Below are 22,475 nucleotides of genomic sequence, written 5' to 3'. Positions count from 1 at the left end.
GAAAGTGATTACTGCTGTTTCTTCCTTACTTTTGTTCTTTTTGCCTTTATTTCATTTCCCTTTTCTTCTGATTCTTTTCCTCCTTCCCAGCCCCTCCCTCCCCCCCACAGATGTTAGTGAGTGAACACTATCCTGTTTAACTCTATTTCCCAGTGTTTTAATTCTTTTCCAATGTCCACTATCAATCTCACTCCTCGCCTCTACTCTACAGTTACAGGTTAAATCCTGACAGCTAAAACATAGTTTTTTATAACAGCGTGTAGTATGAGTGAGCATTACAACATGTGGCAAAAAGTGCAAGATTTCCAAAACCAGGGAAGAATCTGCACAAAAATTGGGGAGGCAAACTGCACTAGAGGTGTAACATTTCAAGAAACTTGCAGTTTTCTCTTGTAAGGTACATCAAAACTGGAGTCCCATTCAAAACCTACTGTCTAATGAGTAGCTGAAGTGAATCCATTCAAGACTTAGGCCCCAATTCAGCAAATAACTCAAATATGTGCTTTAGTCCACTACAGTCAATGGGACCTTACCACCTGCTGAAGTGCCTTGCTGAATAGAGATAGCTTGCTGAACCAGGGCCTCAGTGCAGCACCCTGATAAAAGCAGGAAATTGTTGCATTCAACCTGCATGAGAGTTAACTCCTTCCTTGCCTAGTTCAATCTGCCTAATGCGCCAATAAATTGTCCTAAAATGTTCAAACCAGAGGCAACACTACCTAAGCTAGCAGAGGAGGTTATGATGTCAGCCAAGGTATTTCAGCACATCATGCACCGGAAAACAGAGTGCTAACGGAGAACAGCATCAGACAAAGCAGAAGAGGCAACAATAAGTGGGTGGGAAGGAACAGAAAGGAGAAGGGAAGGGGCGGGGATCTAAACCCATCAAAAATATCCCTCATAAGAAAGGAAGCTCTGTCTTCAGAAAAATACTGATTAAGTTATTGGCATGACGTAAGTCAACTCACTTAAGACAGGAAAGTTAAAAAGACAAAAAAAAAGAGAGGGGGAAGTGTTACTATCAACAGGTCTGAAACCAACAGCCTCTAAACAGGTTTCAGAGTAGCATTCATCCGACGCTACACTGAGGATCAAAATCTGGCAAGTTTTGTTTCTTCCTCTGGTGTTTATATTCCATTCCATTCTCATTCCACTTCAGCTGTGACACCAACATTTTTCTAAAGCTCCCGATGAAGAGTTCTAAACCACCTTCTATTTTCTGTATACCCCACCTCCATATCAAGTACAGAGTATCAATAACAATCACTAATAACCACAAATTGAACTTAAGCTGCAGTCATGTAGTCTGTGTATTCTGGGCCATCCCTGTCTACATTTATTGTATAAAAATTTGGAAAACAGTCAACATTACAGAAGGGCTTTATTAAAGAAAATCATGATAGGATGAAAATGCCTTATGTATCATGACAACCTTTACTACTGTAAATGACATGTATAAATAAAAAGATACAATAAGCTTGTTATATAAAAAGAATCAAATTTAAACTAAACTAGTGTTCTCATCAAAAATAAATTTTATCATACAGTATATACATATAAAACTTATCTGAATATTTTAACACACATTTTTTCCTTCATGGCACCTAACCTAGAAAAGAAATAAAGAACATTTTAAAAGACAGTTCAATATCACCTAAACCTTATTACATTGCATTTATCATTGCTCCTTCATGTACTCTGTTCCTAAAAATAAATTCCATAGATGTATTTTTAAGATGCCCTTAGAATATTTTATCACTTATCAACTGTCCTTTTTAAAATTAAAAATTATATAAACTAAACCATGATCATTCACAGCATTATATTTACAATATCAGTATGAAGTTCTGAGAACCGAACAACTAGCCAGCCATAAAATGTTCAAGTACACATATTTCAACTCTTTGCTGTTTAGAAGATTTATATGCAAAGACTTTTGATCCACAAAGAATACAGTCACACTCAGGTTTTTCTACAGCACTCATCATTGTAATTAAACACTTTGCAATATCCAAAGTAATTCACCTGAATTAAAGTGGTCTTTAAAGTATACTTAAGGAAAAAACCCTAAACAAATATGCAATTTCAAGTATTTACATTAAACATATTACATTCTATGGGTTACACAAGCATTACAGGTAATTTCTCTACAATTCTTTCAAATACATACAAAATGTATGGATTGAACTATGAAGAAGTCTTCTGACAAATCAATTTAAATAAATACTTACTTTCATTTTCTTGGCTGACACCAGGAGGGGGAATCATAGGTTCTGTGATTTCAAAAGTTTCTACAATGTCCTGATCAGAGAAAATCAGAGTTAAAAAAAAAAAAAGTTTATTACACTACTATGACTACTTAAACACATAGGAATTAGTTGTATTAGAAATACACAGGGCATTCACATTTCAGCACTTGCTAGAATGATTAGGTCAACTTAGGGAGGAGAAGGGATGGGAGTTCCATGTGCCAAAAATCTTTTTTTGCTACAGGTATATTTAAAAATAAACCACTTTAAGGTCTATTAGTCAAACTAAACTTCAGGTCACCAAGTTCTGCACACCCAGTCTGTGAAAAGTGGGTGCATATGTGATAGCTTTACAATTAGCACTTCACCATATGGAGCACTATCATTGTTTCATACCACCTTCAGGAACTTAGATAAGCCTGATCTTATGCACCCTAGGACATTCTTTTAAATCAAATTATGGATATGATAAATAGCAGACACATCCCTTCCCTCCCTTCCCCCCGCCATGACTGAATGCCATGTAACACAGGAAAACAAACAGCAATTTGGACTGACTTCTAATATCTACATGGCCTTTATATAGTACAGTAATTGAAAGTTATTTGTAGCTGCACAGCCTTAGATTGGAAGCAGTATAAATGTGACATGGACTGGAATGAAGTCTCCATTCCATATCTCACTATAGAAAGAAACTGATTGTACCTACTAGTTTTCCGGAGTCCATAATGATCAATATGTATTGATACAAAGATGTGTACACAACTTGTCATAAGATGCATTACTTTGTGACTTCACATCATAGAATAGCACAGCTCTCCGAGACTCTTTAAATTTAAACTAAAGCAAAAGGCAGTGTCATCTATTGTACCTTCCAGTCTTGATGGCTCAAAGATATGACTGCTTGATTCCGTACTTGGGCATTCTGGTCATTTTCTCTACCTTCTTCTTCATGTGAAGGCTCTGTTCAAAATACCACGTTTTCAGGACCCATACAGTTAGAAAGGCATGTCAGGTGTTACAGTACCATTCAGGAACATCAGAATTGCCATATCAGATCAAATCAGTGGCCCATCTAGTCCATTATTATGTCTCTGACAGGCCAGTACCAGATGCTACATAAAAAACCAACAGTAAACACTCTCTTAACTTCAGTAGTTGGTAGTGAATTTGTGTCAAATCTGCCAGACTGTTTCAGGCAAAATATATATATTTTGCCATCTTAAAACTTCACCTATTACCACCACATTGCAGTTTCTAATCCATTACAGGATTTTACCTCACACCTCATGTTTTCCTAGTATCCTCTAAGGAAGGGTTTTGTCAATTCATGCCAACTAATTATCCTTTACTAATGACTGATGATGTACTCAGGGAATTCTAGATTAGACACATTATCTTTTATAAGTGATGTACTTGTTTGTCCCTACAATATTACAGTCTAGGTGTTTACAATTCTGTTCTTAATTCTTGTTTTAACCAATTTTCCTGGTATTGATATAAGGCTCACTGGTCTGTAAGTCCAAGTATCTGTCACTGCCTTTTATATGACATCTGCTCCCCTCCAGTTCTCCAGCCATCCGTAGCTGACTTTAGTGTATTGCATTTTTTGCTTGCCACTGTCAACTTCTCTCTTATTCTTTTAGTACTCTTGGATTAATACTATCTGGTACAGGTGACTTACTGCTCTTTATCAATTTGTTCCAGGACTAATTCTTTGTTACCTAAAAAATGAAGGTCTCATGTAGATATACCCCATTACCCTCTGTGAAAACTAAAAAAGAAAATCATGTAGCTTATCCTCAATTTCCCTTTTTTTCCTTGGCATTCTAGCAGACACACCAGGCTGCCTGCTTTGCTTTTGTAGGCTTCCTGCTTTGTCTATTATGTTTAAGACTTTTGTTATTTGCAGACTATTTTCTCTTCAAATTCTCTTTGCTCTCCTAATGTTCATCTTTTTACCTACCATAATTTATACTTCTTTCCATTAGGTTCACTTGGATTAGACTTCCATTTTCTGGGTTTTTTTGGACAGGTACTTCTTTAGCCAGAATTCAGCTTCTTTTGCCAGAATCTGGGAATGGGCAACAGGGGATAGATCACCTGATGATTATCTGTTCTGTTCATTCCTTCTGGGGCACCTGGCATTGGCCACTGTCGAAAGACAGGATACTGGACTAGATGGACTTCTGATCTGATCCAGTATGGCCGTTCTTATGTATGTTCTTAGCTCATATAGGGCCTGCTCCGCAGCCTACTGAAGTTAATAGCAATCTTTTTAGCAACTTCAGTGACCTGTATACCAAAGCCCATGCATTCTGTGTCTGTCTGCAGAGAAAAAGGTCAAGCATCCTAACAGAACTGGCTTGAAACTAAAGTAAACTTTAAAGGACTCTTCATTTAATAAATGCAAGTTATAGTGCTTCTCTCTGTTTGCAATACTTTGAAAGTTGCATGGTCCAATCCTACAGTTACTCAAATAAGCAAGGGTTATGCTATCAGGCCTATGAAGCAGATACCACATAGGAACAGAAGCAATGCCCACTGAAGGCAATAGGTCATGGTGAGGTCTTGAGATACGAGTCCTAAATCTATTGCTTAAAAGACCTATAAACCGTCTAGATACACAAACTCTTTTGGTGCCTGAGTAATTTATATGCCTTTTAAAAAGTTAAATGTATTTTACCTATTACTGGCAGTTTGTCCTGATCCAGCTTTATTCTTGCAAAGCCATCCTAGAATGCAATACAATTTGATTTACAATTACAGAAACTAAAACTGTTCAGATGATTTAAAATATTGAAATAGACAACGACAATTTTTTTTTAAAGGCTACACAGTTTTCATTTATTTATGACTAACTTTGCAATGCTATATTAGTGGAAATGTACATATATTCTTGCATCAAGAATCTTAGTTATGTTACCAGAGCAACAATAACTAAGCCTCTTGCAAATACTTCCTACATATTCACAGGAGTGCAAATTTACCATTGCTAAGGGAGACATAAGTGAACTTCCTAACATGTATCTGTAAAATCTCAATCATAACATGAATATAGTATTGACACTTCCCTTGGTCATTTCACCACATGCATTTTAAATTGAAAATATAGTTATAGTTTTCATTATCATTTATTCATTTTCAAATTTTCTTCGCTGAATTCAAAAGAATTCCTTTCACTGATTACATACATGCCAAACTTGAATTAAGAGAGTGGGTTATCTGAGCACACAGTAGTCCTGAAAAGATTTGAGAACTGGATTGGTTACTTTTAAACCACTGAAAAAAAACTTTAGGCAGAGAACAAACTTGAGATATTCTAGCCCAAAGCAAAATATATAAGTGAAGTTAAGGATACAAAAATAGGGGATTTGGGATTAAAAATATGTCAACTACAGAATTAAATCCATTAAAACACATGCGCAGGAAAACATGGTCTTCTTAAGCGATTACAGGCTTTTGCACTTAAAACTCATCTTAAAAACAATTCAACTACTATTCCAATATATTCCACAGTTCTGTGACTGTCATAACTTGATACGTTTACCAGCCGCTTCAAAGGAAAAACAAAGGAAAAAACACCATCACATTTGCATTATTCCTATTTCTTCCTGGACAATGTCATTCGGGGGAAGAATAATGCTTGGTACTCCACACTTCATGTATGAAATCAGGCAAAAGGAGCAAAGCACTTTCACAGATTAAGTGAGGATTAATTTACAAAAATATAAGCAAGAGTGTATCAATAAGTGCCTGTACAAAGTTTTAGTTCTTTAAAATGATGTACAAACAAACACTAAAAAAAACCATCAAACCACCTCCGCGGGTGGTAAACGGTTGATTTCACAACCAGATGCACTGCGGGAAGCGGCGCAAACCACAGGGACTTGCTGGCCGCTGCTTCCTGCAGCTCCCATTGTCCTGCAACGGCAAACTGCAGCCACTGGGAGCTGCGGGCAGCCGTACCAATGTAAACGAACGGTCTTGCAGCCCACCAGCGGATTACCCTGACAGGCTGCGTGCGCCGCAGGTTTCCCACCACTGACCTACACAGACAACAAACTACATGGACAAGTCCACCGAATGAGTCAGTGTCAGAGCAAGGATTAGATCTCAGGAGTTTTTGGGTACAAGTCCCAGGCTCAATGCATAAACCATACTTATAAATGCAAAACAGACATTAATAAAACTAAATAAAAATCAAAAAGTGCTAAATATATTATTTAATTTTTTTAAAAAACTAAAACAGATTTTCATCCAAATGCAGCTTGAAACAACCTAGTAAATAAAAAAAGCATTGGTCACCATTTTCTAACAATACAAATGTCAAAATTAATTTTAAAAATGTATGTTAAACTATCTTAATTTAAGCAATGATGTGTATTTGTTACAGTGTATCCTCCTGTTAGCAACAAGTACTGACCAATGAGAATTAACCTTTAAAACAGTAACTAAAGTAAAAATGCAAAACCAGATCAAAATTTCTGATTGCTGGTTGAAATTATAATTAAAATTGGTGATTTATATAGCTTTAATTTAAATCAGTCCACCCCAATTTTTATCTTAGGGTTCTGGTGACAATGTAAAATCCATTTATGCTTATTTGTCTTTGATCACAAATCTATTAAAACTTCTCTATTAGACTAATGAAAAAAATGGGATTTCAAACACTTTGCCAATAAAATTTTCACAAATGCAAATCAGAGTTGGACTCCACAGTACCAAATCAGTGTCAAATGTTAGACGTGCATTCCCAAATCATCCTGTCCCAGAAGCAAAAAATATACCACCTCACTAAAACTGTGGAAACAGCAGCTGCAATTACGGTAAATAAAAAGAAACAAATATTCTGGTTTTCTTGGATCATTCCAGTATACAAGTAAGATTTGAAGACCAAGTTACTCCTTACCCTTATAATGAAGGACACATGAAAGATGTTTTCCACAGTGCGTGCAAAAGAACTTGGATCAATCACAAAATCAAAGAAGGAAATAGGTATATTCGCTATAGACATAAGAAAACAGTGGTTATAAAACAAATGGTATACATAAAGCTAGCAGAGATGTAAATGCTAATTTAAGAGATATAATAGTCTATGTAGGGCTTAAGCAAATTGTTATATATTTAACTGTTCTTATGTGAATTTTAATATATTTTCAAATTCTTAATGTGTAACAGGGTTTTGTTTTTTTGTTTTTTAATACACAGCGTATTACCCCTTTCTTCCCGCTACGTCCCACCTCCCCACATACACCTGAAATGAAATAAAGTAGTTAAAAATTGTCATTGTTTCATTAATTAAGAACACTCCTGCAAGATAAGTGCTAACATGCCCTACTCTGTTGGAATGGCCATACATTAGAAAAAAGAAAAGGAGTACTTGTGGCACCTTAGAGACTAACCAATTTATTTGAGCATGAGCTTTCGTGAGCTACAGCTCACTTCATCAGATGCATACCGTGGAAACTGCAGCAGACTTTATATACACACAGAGAATATGAAACAATACCTCCTCCCACCCCACTGTCCTGCTGGTAATAGCTTATCTAAAGTGATCAACAGGTGGGCCATTTCCAGCACAAATCCAGGTTTTCTCACCCTCCACCCCCCCACACAAATTCACTCTCCTGCTGGTGCTAGCCCATCCAAAGTGACAACTCTTTACATAATCAAGTCGGGCTATTTCCTGCATAGATCCAGGTTTTCTCACATCCCCCCCACCCCCATACATACACAAACTCACTCTCCTGCTGGTAATAGCTCATCTAAACTGACCACTCTCCAAGTTTAAATCCAAGTTAAACCAGAACATTGGGGGGGTGGGGGGTAGGAAAAAACAAGAGGAAACAGGCTACCTTGCATAATGACTTAGCCACTCCCAGTCTCTATTTAAGCCTAAATTAATAGTATCCAATTTGCAAATGAATTCCAATTCAGCAGTTTCTCGCTGGAGTCTGGATTTGAAGTTTTTTTGTTTTAAGATAGTGACCTTCATGTCTGTGATTGCGTGACCAGAGAGATTGAAGTGTTCTCCGACTGGTTTATGAATGTTTATGAATGTTTATGAACATTTTTATGGCTGATTTAGAACAACGCTTCCTCAGCTCTCGTCCCCTAAAGCCCCTACTCTACTTGCGCTATATTGATGACATCTTCCTCATCTGGACCCATGGAAAAGAAACCCTTGAGGAATTCCACCATGATTTCAACAATTTCCATCCCACCACCAACCTCAGCCTGGTCCAGTCCACACAAGAGATCCACTTCCTGGACACTACAGTGCTAATAAACAATGGCCACATAAACACCACCCTATACCGGAAACCTACTGACCGCTATTCCTACCTGCATGCCTCCAGCTTTCACCCTGACCACACCACACGATCCATCGTCTACAGCCAAGCTCTGCGATACAACCGCATTTGCTCCAACCCCTCAGACAGAGACAAACACCTACAAGATCTCTGTCAAGCTTTCTTACAACTACAATACCCACCTGCAGAAGTAAAGAAACAGATTGATAGAGCCAGAAGAGTTTCCAGAAGTTACCTACTACAGGACAGGCCTAACAAAGAAAATAACAGAACGCCACTAGCCGTCACCTTCAGCCCCCAACTAAAACCCCTCCAACGCATTATTAAGGATCTACAACCTATCCTAAAGGATGACCCAACACTCTCACAAGTCTTGGGAGACAGGCCAGTCCTTGCCTACAGACAGCCCCGCAACCTGAAGCAAATACTCACCAACAACCACATACCACACAACAGAACCACTAACCCAGGAACTTATCCTTGCAACAAAGCCCGTTGCCAATTGTGCCCACATATCTATTCAGGGGACACCATCACAGGGCCTAATAACATCAGCCACACTATCAGAGGCTCGTTCACCTGCACATCTCCCAATGTGATATATGCCATCATATGCCAGCAATGCCCCTCTGCCATGTACATTGGTCAAACTGGACAGTCTCTACGTAAAAGAATACACAAATCAGACATCAAGAATTATAACATTCAAAAACCAGTCGGAGAACACTTCAATCTCTCTGGTGACTCGATTACAGACCTAAAAGTGGCAATTCTTCAACAAAAAAACTTCAAAAACAGACTCCAACAAGAGACTGCTGAATTGGAATTAATTTGCAAACTGGATACAATTAACTTAGGCTTGAATAGAGACTGGGAGTGGATGCGTCATTACACAAAGTAAAACTATTTCCCCATGTTTATTCCCCCTCTCAACCTCCCACTGTTCCTCAGACGTTCTTGTGAACTGCTGGAAATGGCCCACCTTGATTATCACTACAAAAGGTCCCCCCCCTCCCCCCGCGCTCTCCTGCTGGTAATAGCTCACCTTAAGTGATCACTCTCGTTACAGTGTGTATGGTAACCCCCATTGTTTCATGTTCTCTATGTATATAAATCTCCCCACTCAGTATTTTCCACTGAATGCATCCGATGAAGTGAGCTGTAGCTCACAAAAGCTTATGCAAATAAATTGGTTAGTCTCTAAGGTGCCACAAGTACTCCTTTTCTTTTTGCGAATACAGACTAACAAGGCTGCTACTCTGAAACTGGTCATTTAGCAGTAAGGTATTCCCTAGGAAATATCCCATCCTCTTCCATCCTCTGACTTCACCACCTCAACCAAGATTCACAATCATCATTGCTGTGTACAGTATTAAATTATTTAAAACTTCTATTCTGTGTCTGTAAAAAAATATAGTCTTTTGTCTGGCGAAAACTTTTTTCTTGGAACCTAACCCCCCGCTATTTACATTCATTCTTATGAGGAAATTGGATTCACTTAGCATCGTTTCGCTTAAAGTAGCATTTTTCAGGAACATAACTACAACATTAAGTGAGGAGTTACTGTATGTCAAAGAAATCCATATGCTGTGAAAACTGTCACATCATAACAATCCAAATAATAATAATAATCTTAACCAAAAATGAAAGATTAAATACAGTTTGATAATGAATAGACTCTCAACACCAAGGACTAGTTTCTAGAACACAGGCCCCATGAAATACACTTCCTTAAGGCGAACTGGAATTTTGTCCTCCCTTAACAGAGGGAGTATCAATTCCCATCTGTGAAGGATTCAGTTTTTCCCCCACTGGCCTTCACTAGCCAAGGCAATACACAAGTCATGGAAAAAAAAGTTGTCTCAACACATCCAAAATCTCATAAGTGATGCAGGCTGAAATTCAAGTAGAGCCCTAATTAATGTCCGCTCAAAAACTTATTGTGGATGAGGTCTCACAACTGTTTGCGTCATATGTGCTCAATTAACTTCGTGCAATATCATCAGTTAGATGATAGGCTGCTGTCACAGTTACTTGTTTAAAAAAAAAAAAAAAGGACTGAAAGAACCTTTCTAATACCCTATTTTTGACTAGAGTCAAGAGATTAGTTGAACTGGTTCACTGCCATATTTCTCGAACAGCCTCCATCAGTTTCAGCAGAACCCAAGCTTACATTTAAAAATATCAAGTTTCTAGTCCTTATTGTTCCAAATGTCAACCGAAACCATGTTTTTCTGAGTCTGCAGAGAGAAACAATAGCTCCTCAGGCTAAATGCTGCAATTGCAGGCCATAAATGCAGTACAATCGCTGTGGAGACCGCACAGAGACAGAATTTAGAATGTGGCCAGAGTTCAAGTCTACAAGCCTAACCTCCTCACCAGCAAAGGAGGACACACTGGAACCTTGGATTCTAGACACCATTAATTACTAATGTAGTAACTGAGTTTCATTCCCTAGCTTCCAAAGTGTAATCTATATAGCATATTACACCTCCCTGTTTAGTGCAAATTTTAGCTAAACTGGAGGCACACTTACGATCATCTTGAAAATAGCTCTGCAACAATCCCAAGATCCTCTCTACTTCTTTTTCTGTGGCTTCCTGATGAGACTCCTCCATTTTCTTCAACTGAAAAAAAATATCAAGAATCATGCATCTATCCCGGTGTAAGCCAACATTACAGAGAAAAAACATTTTTCTACATTTTTTTAATCATATTCTTTTAGTGACAAGTTTTAGTACTAAGCAGTGTGGAAGTATAACATTGTATAAGTATAGCGTTGTATAAGGGGACATGCTGGATACATTGTATATTAGAGGGCATGCCAAAACATGTTACAAAGTATCTGAGGGAGCACATGTAGGGACAGTTAGCTTTTGAATGGAGAAGCAATTAAGATAGAGCCAGCACGTCTAAGAAGCAGGCATCAGAATGGAAGGTGTGAAGGGCAGTTAGTTAAGTTAACTGGAAGCTGTTAAAGGAGATTGTTACGGGTGGCAGGTAATTGAAGATATGTGACTGGTCTCAGGGATCTCGAAGGGTGGTGACTAAAATCTTTTTTCTTCTTTTGTCTGTAACTTCTCTGTAACTTGTTCTCCAAAAACTGTATAAATTAAGAGACACAAGCCCCACTCGGGGGGCTCACTTCTAAATGTATTAGCAGAGCAGCTTTGCTAATAAAACAGAGTGGTCTGATAAATTGTGAGTCTGAGTCAAACTTTGACAGCAGAAAGAAAACATCAGCTCTGAATTGTTGCATTTGGCTATAAAAAACAGAAGACAGAGTAATAAAAGGCTGCTGTCATGGAACATAATATGCATAACATACTTGACTATGTCAAATGCCTGGAATCTATTTATCTGAAAGACTACCCTTCTCTCTTTGCCACATCTGCCATGCACAGTGGCACCTGAACTGCAGCCCCACTTATTTAAGAAAGGAGACAGTTAGCCGCTGCTTTGGAAACTTACTCCCGCTCTTCCAATCCAGCTCAAGAGTTCCAGTTTATCAATTTCCAGGACTTATTGTAAGGACCATTTGTTTTTCCTAGTTGTGAGGAATTGGGAGGATTCTGCTGGTGCATAAACTTCTAAAACCTTAAAAATCAGTTTGGGGGGTTGGGGGGCTTGTTATTACTAAAATGGACAGTTACTTAAGGTTTTCTTTAACCTATATTGATAAAAAGGCCGGACATTTACTTAAGAAAAATCATGACAGGTTTGAAATTACTCCTAACAGGATATTAATGAGAATGTGATTCTGCAGATCTGTCTTATCTATAATAAAGAGAGGCATACTAAAGTAGCAGTGGCAAAACAAAACCAATTTGGAGGAATAAGAACATCTCCCTGGAATCCAAACCGAAACTGCTGCACACATTGGTCATATCCATTTTTCAGTATGTGTGCAAGACATGGACCTTTACAGCAGAACTTGAACGGAAAATACAGGTAGCAGAGATGAGATATTTCCGTAAAATCCTGGGCATCTCCTACTTGGACCACATCACCTAAGTCTCCCAAAGTTGTGAAAAATCCACAACCCTGAGAGATGTAGTTAAGATGACCTAACCCCTGTTGTAGACAGCACAAGGTCATTGGAAAGATTCTTCCATGAACCTAGCTACCACCTCTCTGGGTGGCGGATTAACTACAGCAACGGGAGAATCCCTCACCACTGCGGCTGTGCCACTATAGCGTTTTAAGTGCAGCCATAGTGGTAGAGAAAACAGATAATTCACAAACTAAAAAAGTGACTTAGGATAGCTATGCTGTCAAAAATGATTATTAAAAATATTACTTTACAAACCTGAGCAGGCATTGCCCTTTTTTCTTCTGTTCCTGCTTTCCTTTTCTGCCTCTCAATCCGTTGCCTTGCTACAGGAGGATCAGCCTTGAAGGATCCCAACCTAACCCAAGTAGAAAAGTAGCATGAATGTATGTAAACTACTTTACTAGAGAATATATTGAGCAGTTTGTTTGCTGGGTTAAGATGGAAAATAATGCTAGGAAACTGAACATGAAGCTTCTAATATGTACTATGATTCCTATAAACTGCCACCACTAATGGTTCTGTGAATTACAATTTGCAATCAGCTTTGCAACAGTATAAATCAATACAATGTTAAATGCATTATTTTATTCCAAGTTTTTTTTAGTAAAATAAATTAAAATCTATTTGTCATAGAGACATGACATTTTTTATATTAACTAGTAACACTGAATTTATATCTTCTTTAAACTGAGCTTTTGGGGTAGTCCATGCTTCTTTTTCTGAAAATAGTCCAATTTTATATTTTTTCCCTGATCATTTGTTTAATTTTTACAATTGTAAGCCTGTAGCTATGAACATGTTAACTTCGCATTTTGAAACAAAACTCTCAGAATAGGGCATAGTATGTTCAATGGACTGAAAAATGGATATAGATCTAATTTCTTAAAACATGGGTTCTAATTCAGGGCACTTTAATAGATACCAAAAATTCAGTACTTTGTCAATATTCACACTTTGCCATAGGAAACCTAACCTTCTATAGAAGAAGGGTTTAGCTAAAGGTCCAGACTCAACTATTTAGAGAGAAATCAAAGTTAGACTTTCTTCCATTCAATATCTTTGATCATTTCCAGTATAATGTTTGAATAAAATTACCCTCAGCACTTTGTTGGTACTTTTAAAACACAAAAACTATCTGAGATTTCAATAGTAAACTAGCTACTAGTCTTCCTAACATATCAATCATCTGTTATTACAATCCAGTGTGTTAGACCGTATGATCATGTTTACAACCACTTGCAACAGTTACTTGTAGTACAAGTGATATAGCTGGTTGAGGCCTTCAAATACTTCAGTCTTTTATCAGAGTTGAAATTCTACTTGTAGGGGGGAAAACCTGCATTAGCAGGGACAGGATGATCAAACTGATCTTTTTCATTTAAATTGGGATCTATCACAGGGTGAGCTGGGACTGTCTGAAGTGAACGCCGGGCTTCTGGGCCTGAGTCAGGTAACCAAGGATCATTTGACAGCAGCCCGGAGGCAGCACCTCATAAGAGTGCCTCTTCACACAGAGGAAAACTTGCATGGAGCACAAAGCCTCTCCTGCAGTAGAGCCAGGAAAGGAGAAGTGTGGGGATGATTTCCAGGATTCAGATTATTTCCTAGGAAACAGCTGAGAAAAGCAGGAAGTACTGGGAGGCTCTCAAACTACAGAATCCTGCAGAGGATTATATGGTGCTCAGGGAGACAGATCAGGATAGACACACAATCAGGTAGGAGGTCTGGGAGCAAAGTCCACAAAGTGCTTTACAGGGCCTGGGGAAGGCCTAAGGAGGAGAGGAGGACTCTCCTGTGACTTTGGCTGTGCCTCCCAGATGAGGAAAATGGAAAATATTACAAGGGCAGAAGGAAGGTTTTCAGAGGATGGCACTGTAGGGCAGAAAAGACTAGGTAAAGGAAATTTTGAGATCTTACTGTCCAGTGGAAGAACTGTTTGCTTCAGAAGAGTGAAAAAATGGTTTATGTTCATTTTGTGTTACTACTTCATAAACCAGACCCTGAAAGGACAATGTTATTTGAAATGCCTGGGTGAACATGAGTTCATCTAGGTGGGAGAAGGGCACAACTCAGTGTGCAGTGACGCAACTGCCATGCCAGGAGAGACCTCTGCTGTGGACTGCAGCCAGACTCCCAAGTTAATCTCTTCTCTCAAATACAGTGCACTACTTAAACATTGATAAGCTAAGGGTCAGTCCTTTTGAAAACTAACTTGAATTAGGCCATGTTGCACTTCAGCATACATGATCATTTTCCTTGAATATACTTACATGTAGTGAAAAGAAGGAGATCTTCTGAAATATCTTTCTGCTTCTGCTCCCAGTTTATGCCAGGCATTATTAGGTAAAAATCCATGAGCAATGCTCTCATCATCACTATCATTTTCTTCTCCTTCTAGACGATTTAGGCCCATAAATGTTAGCTATTGGGGGTGGGGGGGAAGATATTGCATCTAAATTTCACTTAAAGCAAAGTCAATGGCTGCTTATTTCTAAGATATTGCATTATAATGTATACCCTACTTGAATACTGCAAGAATCGCTTACTTTTTTTCCAATTACAGTAAAAAAAACAAAAAAGAACTAAGTTAAAGTCGACATATAGAAACATGAATTACCTAATGAAAGAATGACACTGTCAATTGCTACTGAAACAAAAATTCAAATATTTAGATATGTCTTCCCAAATTGTACTAAAAAGGAAAAAAATCCACATTTTAAAAATTATACAATAATTTGCTAAATATTATATGAAAGAATGATTGGTCTTGGTCCAACATCTTACTGGTCTTATCACAAAAAAAGAAACTGGTATGTTCCTTCTTGGAACATAGCAGTTTCTCTTAATTATAGTTTCTCATTTGTCTATCCTCACCCCCACTGTATAATTTTTAGGCCTCAATCCTGCAATAAGCTCTACACAGGTAGCCCATTCAGCCCTATGGGAGCCCCACTGAAGTCGGACATCTACGTGGGTGTAGGCATCTGCCTGAACAGAGTTTATTGCAGAACTGGGACCTGTAGCCCCGATTCTGCTAAGATTTAGGCATAAAGTTATGACCAGTTTGTGAGTAGTTCCACTGAAATCAATGGGACCTAAGGCAGTTATCAATTCTCTTTTTCAGACTGCCAGCACGAGGCTGTTTAAAGAGACACTGCCTCACGGCTGTCTTCAACATGACAGCTTTCCTGCATTTCAGAGGACAGGAATTGAAGTGTCCTCCTGCATAGCAGCAAAGAGTGATGCTGTGCTATCTACTATCTTACTTATCATATGTTCTCCAGAAGTTCAGTTGCCAGTTATAACTTCAGATACCTGTATTTTTTACCCATAAACTAAATATCTATGCAAATGGATGGTTATGAATGGTGCTAGAAAGACAACACAAGTCCTCTATTCATTTGCAAGCTTTCTTCCATTGCCCAGTGCGTGTTAAACTTGTCTTTGCATAGCTATATCTAAGAATGAGAGTACAGTTTCGCCTCTGCCTTCATACAATCCTTGACCGCTATGCCAGCAAGTGTGGAAGTTACTGTTTCTTAACTTTACAATGCAATTAAAAGCACACAGTTTCTGAACATACCACATTTTTGGGACAACTGAACACATTTCCAGTACCGTATAAACATCACATGCCTCTTCCCCCTTTAGCCAATAATAAGCAATGGAACCTAATTCTCTTGTACAACAAAGCTACACCTTTGACAAAAAGTTGCAACTCCTCATTAGGCTACTGTAACAGCTTATAATAAGAAAATGAAATTGGCTTTTGCTCCAATGTCAGCGCAAACTGGCACTTTTTAGCCAGAGTATCAAGAAATAAAACAGGAGATCTTCAAAACTGCCAATAAGATTCAGATATCGAAGTCCCACTGAAAATCACAGCTTTGGTTAAAATAGGAATTAGTGCATGTAATAGAAAAAAGAACAGCAAACATTGGTTTTGAAAAGCTATACCTTCAAAACAGCAAACAGCAGATTTCTTTTCTTTACTAAATACACTATTGTAAAGAACCTCATTCAATTCACTGCTGTGAAAAATCATTTGATGCAGTAAGACGCTGATCCTGTAACATTTGGAGTCTAAATTTGTATAGCTACATTTCCTTTATTAAAACTGTAGATTCTAAATGTAGCCTTTAAAACAACTATTGTAGATTGAGCAGAAACTTAGAATAAACTTCTAGACTGCTTGCAAAAAAAGTTAAAGAACCTCATGAAATTATGCTAAGTTTTAATGCAACAGCAGTATTTTGTCTGAAATCTTCTAACCCCAGTTTCTTTTCCCCTTCTATTACATATAGGGCAATCTCAAGCCACATTTTAACAAGTCAGCAGTTTTTAACTTACTAAATCTTCAGCAAATGCTGGCAAGTCAAATACTGTCATTTCAGAGTGTAACTCATTTGCTTTCTCCTTTCCTAGATTTGATGCCAAAACAAGGAACTGGGCATCCAGAGCAGCCTCCCTTGCCTGGGAAACTGTTATGGAAAAAGAAAGATGTATGTTAGCAAAATACAATTGTCTAAATGTGATAAAGTATACACTACACTAACTCTAAAATCAGAGCTAATGTGCTTTGTAAGTCAATTTCTGAAGATCAAACCATTCCTTTTATTGTACAGACTGCTCTAAAAGAAAACGTTTGCCAATTCTGCAAATAGCAATCACTGCCAATAGGAAGCATGAAACACTGTCAAGCCATCATTAAAGTAAAATTACATTTTCTTCCCCAATATATTTGCTCTTTCCAAATACAGCATACTGAATCTATTTACTTAAACAACATTAGTTTTTACACTATTTTTTCACTCCTGTTGCACTGCAGAGCCAAGATACAGAAGTATAAATAAACTGTTGTATTTTTAGCTATAAACCTAAATTTATTAAAGGGGAGTTTCCTGGCTGCTTTGTTTGTTGCCTTTTTTTAAGTGTAGTGAGGTCTGCTCAAGCAGTTCCATCTTCATTTCAATTTATTAAAGAACTGTACTGCTATATTTTAGTGTTTTCATATAGTACTTGGACCTGAATTTGATTCCCATAAATTTTTTTATTTTGAGTATCACATCAGGAGCTTTGAGGTTCAAAGCAAAAATTTCTGAAATAGACTATGGGATTAACTTTACCTCCACTGAACAATTTATTGGCTTCTTGTAGCGCATCTGTCAAACTATTGCTTTTTGAACTCAGCATATCCTCACGATTCTCTGGGAAAAAAGAAAACAACAAATAAATGAAATCTTAAATTAAACATGTACACATCAAAAAATAAACACCTATAGCCTTAAGCATAAGTAGCTAACAGTGCTTGACGCTAAATCTCACCAAATTTAAAGTACTCCAAATCTGTTTTTAGTACTTTTTACAGTGAGCATTTATGTAGGCCCTGATCCTGCAAATGTTTATGCCCATGCTTAACTTTAAGCATACGGGTAGTCCCACTGAAATCAACGGGACTATTCGCATGTTTACTGCTAAGCATTTAAGTATTTGCAAATCAAAACAGTAGCACTTGTCACTGCAGATAGTAGGACTATTTCAGTACTGTAAAATGAATGTTTCAATAAAAAGAGTTCCCATTTATAGAATGAGACTCAGAAATGCAAAAGCTAGGATTTCCCCCACAAGCCCTAAAGTGATTACAAACCATCCACAGTATATTTCTGGCATGTGGACATTTTTAAAAAGCTCCAAAATTAAGAAGTAGATCTTAATCTTATATGTAATTTGCTGATCATTCCAATTAAAATATCCTGTTCTAAGTCAAAGTAGTTACCAGAGCTCATGAGAGTTATGCCATATGTCATTTGTCTCACACATTTAAACATCACCAATTAGGGACCTCTATAAAAACATGCAAGGTTGTACAGCACAATGGGGTCATGGTCTATGACCAACGCTCCTAAACACTATACAATAATACATATAATAATAATAAAGGTTGTTTCATTTCTAGACATCACTAGGTTAAAACAAACAACTACATTTATTTAGATTAATAAACATCGACACAATGGGAATATTTGAATGCCTGATTCTATATGACTACTCACAGCATCATAGTGTTCAAGTGGTTTGAGCACATGCATCCAGCTCTTAATACACTTTTCCAAAGCGCTGGTGTTTTTCTTGATAAGTGTATTATTAAACATCTTATAACACTAGTTGAGTTATTCTAAAACTGAGTTGCAATTTCATGTAAAAATCATGTAAATTAAGCAAGTCAGAATGAGATGGAAGATTTTCGGGGGGATTGGGAAGGGGGGCAGGGGGAACAAAAACAAAAAAAAGACAAAAAATACCAGGTGCTGCTGGAATTGTTATTGATGACTTAGTAGTCAAGCACTCTTACAAGTCAGAAGAATAGTGACAAAGGGACATCACTGATGACTGTACACATAGGGGAAACAGAGATCATAGAGGTAAAATACAGGTCATAAGCACTGGTGATCACTGAAAACCCCATGGACCCTTTTGCAAATTGTAGGATAGTGTTCTGGTTTAGGTCTATTCTGGCTATGATTCTTCCGTACTTTCCGGTAAAAATATCATATCTTCATCTGTGCACTGCATTGCTGTACACTGATAAGGACTTTTCATATCTCATCCCAAAAATCATAAAGCACGAAGTCTTAACATTGCTTTAATACAGTTTTATATGGAATTATGGTGACCACATAGTGATTACTAAACTTCTCATGTCACTGACCAACTATCCTTCTACATTTTAACATTAAAAATGTGATGACAAAAGTTGTTTTTAATTCAAAGATAAAAGTCTACTAAATAGGCCATCACCTCAAATTGCTAAATTTATACTCGTTTCAGAGTAGCAGCCATGTTAGCCTGTATGCCTCCCTCAATTGGGCCTTGGCAGCAAAAAAGGATGCAACACATTTACAGCAAAATTTTCAAACTTGGATGTCTAAAACGAGATGTTAAATAAAGATTTAGGTGCCTAAATTTCAAAAATGTCAAACACTCTCAACTCCTGCAACAGATTGTCTGGTTATCCAGCACCTATGAAGTTTAAACCACTTAAGTGCCCAAAATTTGGCAATGCTCACTCATACAATTCAGGAGGAGAGACGATCCTTTAAAGAACCCGGTAAAGTGTTTTCCCTCTGGAGAGGAAGAATTCTGCTGTGACGTTAGTCTCCATCATCCGAAGACCAGCACCAGCTTCAGCCCTAGCTCTCTATAAGCCTCCCAGTGAGTAGGGCACAGGCCGTTTGTCCTGGGCGGGGCAGTCTCCTGCAGCTGCATCAAGCACGACGGAGACAGCTGCAGCTCTGCGGCAGGGCTAAGTCTCTGGCTGCCGCAGGGAGACCCCAGCGCTATCATCGTTGTTACTATTTGTATTACCCTAGCGCCCAGGAGCACCAGCCACTGCCCAGGACCGCACTGTGCCAGCCCCGTACGAACACAGATCACCCTCCCGGACCCCAGGGCCGGGGCGATCCCCAGGCTTACGCTGCACTCTGTTGATCAGCTGACGATACTGCTGCCGGAGCATCCTCCTGTCCGTGTGGTCCTCATCAGGCTCGGCCCTCTCGCTGCCCTGCCCGGACTCCTCTTCCGACTCCGCTTCCTCCCCGTCACCCGCTTCGTTCGCAGCCTCCGGGGGGCCCCGACGGCCTGGGCCTCCCGCCAGCCTGCGCTGCTGGTGCTCGGGCACGGCCCCGTTGCGAGAGGTGGACGGGAAAGGCTGGCGGTGGCTGCGGCCCGAGTCCGGGCCCCGGCCCTGGAGGGAGTCGCCGCCGCTTCCAGCATCTTCAGACATCGCCGCTGCGGGCGGGGCAGAAGGAGAGCGTGAGCCGCGGGCGGCCCTACGCCTTCCTCACTCCCCCGGCCTCCTTCAGGCTCGGGCCTTGCCCCATCCCCCCTCCGGGGAAAACACCTCCTCAAACCCTCCCGCTCCGCCGGGCTCTCACCCCTCAACGCGCTGGGCCCCGCGTGCCACTGGCGCCCCGAGCGTCATGCGTTGTTAGGACTCTCACGACGGCGAAGCGCGAGGGCCAAAGCGCGAAGCCAATGGAGGGCGGGGAGAGCAGAGAGGAAGCAACTCGCCCGAGCGGTATGTGTAGCGCCGGCGGCGTCCCCTTCTGCCTCCGTCTCTCAGTATCTGCAGCGCCCCCTGGCGTGTGGGAGGCACACGACGCTCAGGGAGCCGCTGAAGCGCCTCTGAGGGGTGAGAACGGAGGGTGTTTCTGCTCAGCGGGGGTGGGGTGCTGACGCTGCCCTGAGCGCTGGGGAGACACGGGGCACCTCGCTGTAGTTGTTCTTTTACATTCCCCCTCACCTCATCTCTCTTTAAAACCTGGAAATTAACTGCAGGGCCCACGCTTCATGCCAAATGATGGGTGCAAACCGGCCGCACCAGGCGGTGCTCGAAGGAAGCTGCAGGTTTGCCCACGGTCCTGGTGCGTGACCGTGTTCAACGCACAGTGTGGTTTGACAGCCGGTGCAATCTGCGGCAGGGCACTTCCCTACCTTGTTCATAGCAGGGTAGTGTAGTTGTGTAACTGTCGCACTATCTGCTCCTGGACCCAGACCCTGTACTGCTAGGAGCCCTACAAAAAGATGGTCCCTGCTCCCAGGAGCTTACAGTCTAACTATAAAGAGACAACAGACGGATCTAGACAGAGTGGGCAATACTGTACGAGCAAACAATGAGACAGGATTGGTCCACAACGTTAGGCAGTGGTTACTGCACATCCTCACCCCACAGCGTTATCTGGCTTTTAGGAAGACATTCTTGTTTCAAAATTGGACCCTCTGTTGGCTGGAACTAGTATTTAAACTGCAGCACTTCACCAGGTGCTCAAAAAATAAATTGTTAGAGACTGCACCAACGTGGAACTGTGGAGTTACACAGCAGGCAACTGTGAAACCTAAAACTAGAACGATATTTTCTACTATATGTACATGAAAGCTAAATATGAATTTCTTGTAACTTTGTTGTTTCAAATGTTTTTCAGAAGGTTACCGAGGACTATCCCTCAGAGAGAACTAGCCATTTTTAAGGAAAATAAACATCCAGACACCACTTCTGAAACATAGATGTGTGTGTAATGAAAAAAATCCACATGTGAATAGTTATTCAAGTATGTACGTGACTACATATGCTGTATTTCCACATCCCCTTTACACAAAATTCATGTCCAGGCAGCTGCAGTTCACAAGACTTCAAATATAATAATCTGTTGCCAAGCATAATGAATCTATGACCAGCAAGGCCTGCACAATTATCACTGCTTCCTCAGTAATCAGGCATCAGAGGAGTAGCCGTGTTAGTCTGGATCTGTAAAAGTGGCAAAGAGTCCTGTGGCACCTTATAGACTAAGAGACGTATTGCAGCATAAGCGCTCATGCGTGAATACCCACTTTGTCGGATGCATGTAGTGGAAATTTCCAGAGGCAGGTATAAATATGCAAGCAAGAATCAGGCTGAGGATAATGAGATTAGTTCAATCAGAGAGGATGAGGCCCTCTTCTAGCAGCTGAGGTGTGAACACCAAGGGAGGAGAAACTGCTTTTGTAGTTGGCTAGCCGGTCACAGTCTTTGTTAAATCCTGAGCCGATGGTGTCAAATTTGCAAATGAACTGAAGCTCAGCAGTTTCTTGTTGAAGTCTGGTCCTGAAGTTTTTTTGCTGCAGGATGGCTACCTTTAAATCTGCTATTGTGTGTCCAGCGAGATTGAAGTGTTCTCCTACAGGTTTTTATATATTGTCATTCCTACTATCTGATTTGTGTCCATTTATTCTTTTATATAGGGACTGTCCAGTTTGGCCGATGTACATAGCAGAGGGGCATTGCTGGCACATGATGGCATATATTACATTGGTGGACAT

At 39.6% G+C, this 22,475-nt stretch overlaps 1 protein-coding gene across 1 annotated transcript; it reads right to left on the bottom strand.

Moving 5' to 3' along the window:
* Nucleotides 1-1,364: 1,364 nt before the first annotated feature.
* Nucleotides 1,365-20,687, bottom strand: NSMCE4A (NSE4A component of SMC5/6 complex). The gene is made up of 12 exons (XM_048856323.2): nucleotides 20,555-20,687; nucleotides 20,094-20,408; nucleotides 17,747-17,827; nucleotides 16,971-17,101; nucleotides 14,891-15,042; nucleotides 12,876-12,975; nucleotides 11,103-11,193; nucleotides 7,162-7,256; nucleotides 4,936-4,984; nucleotides 3,121-3,212; nucleotides 2,232-2,301; nucleotides 1,365-1,609 (listed from the first exon to the last, which is right to left on the bottom strand). Exons 2-12 carry the CDS (start codon nucleotides 20,401-20,403, stop codon nucleotides 1,605-1,607), a joined length of 1,176 nt encoding a protein of 391 aa, XP_048712280.1. The 5' UTR covers nucleotides 20,404-20,408; nucleotides 20,555-20,687; the 3' UTR covers nucleotides 1,365-1,604.
* Nucleotides 20,688-22,475: the final 1,788 nt, after the last annotated feature.

The sequence above is a fragment of the Caretta caretta genome, chromosome 7 (assembly GCF_965140235.1).
Source record: "Caretta caretta isolate rCarCar2 chromosome 7, rCarCar1.hap1, whole genome shotgun sequence".
NCBI lineage: Eukaryota > Metazoa > Chordata > Testudines > Cheloniidae > Caretta > Caretta caretta.
This window is presented reverse-complemented; position numbering and strand designations above follow the sequence as displayed.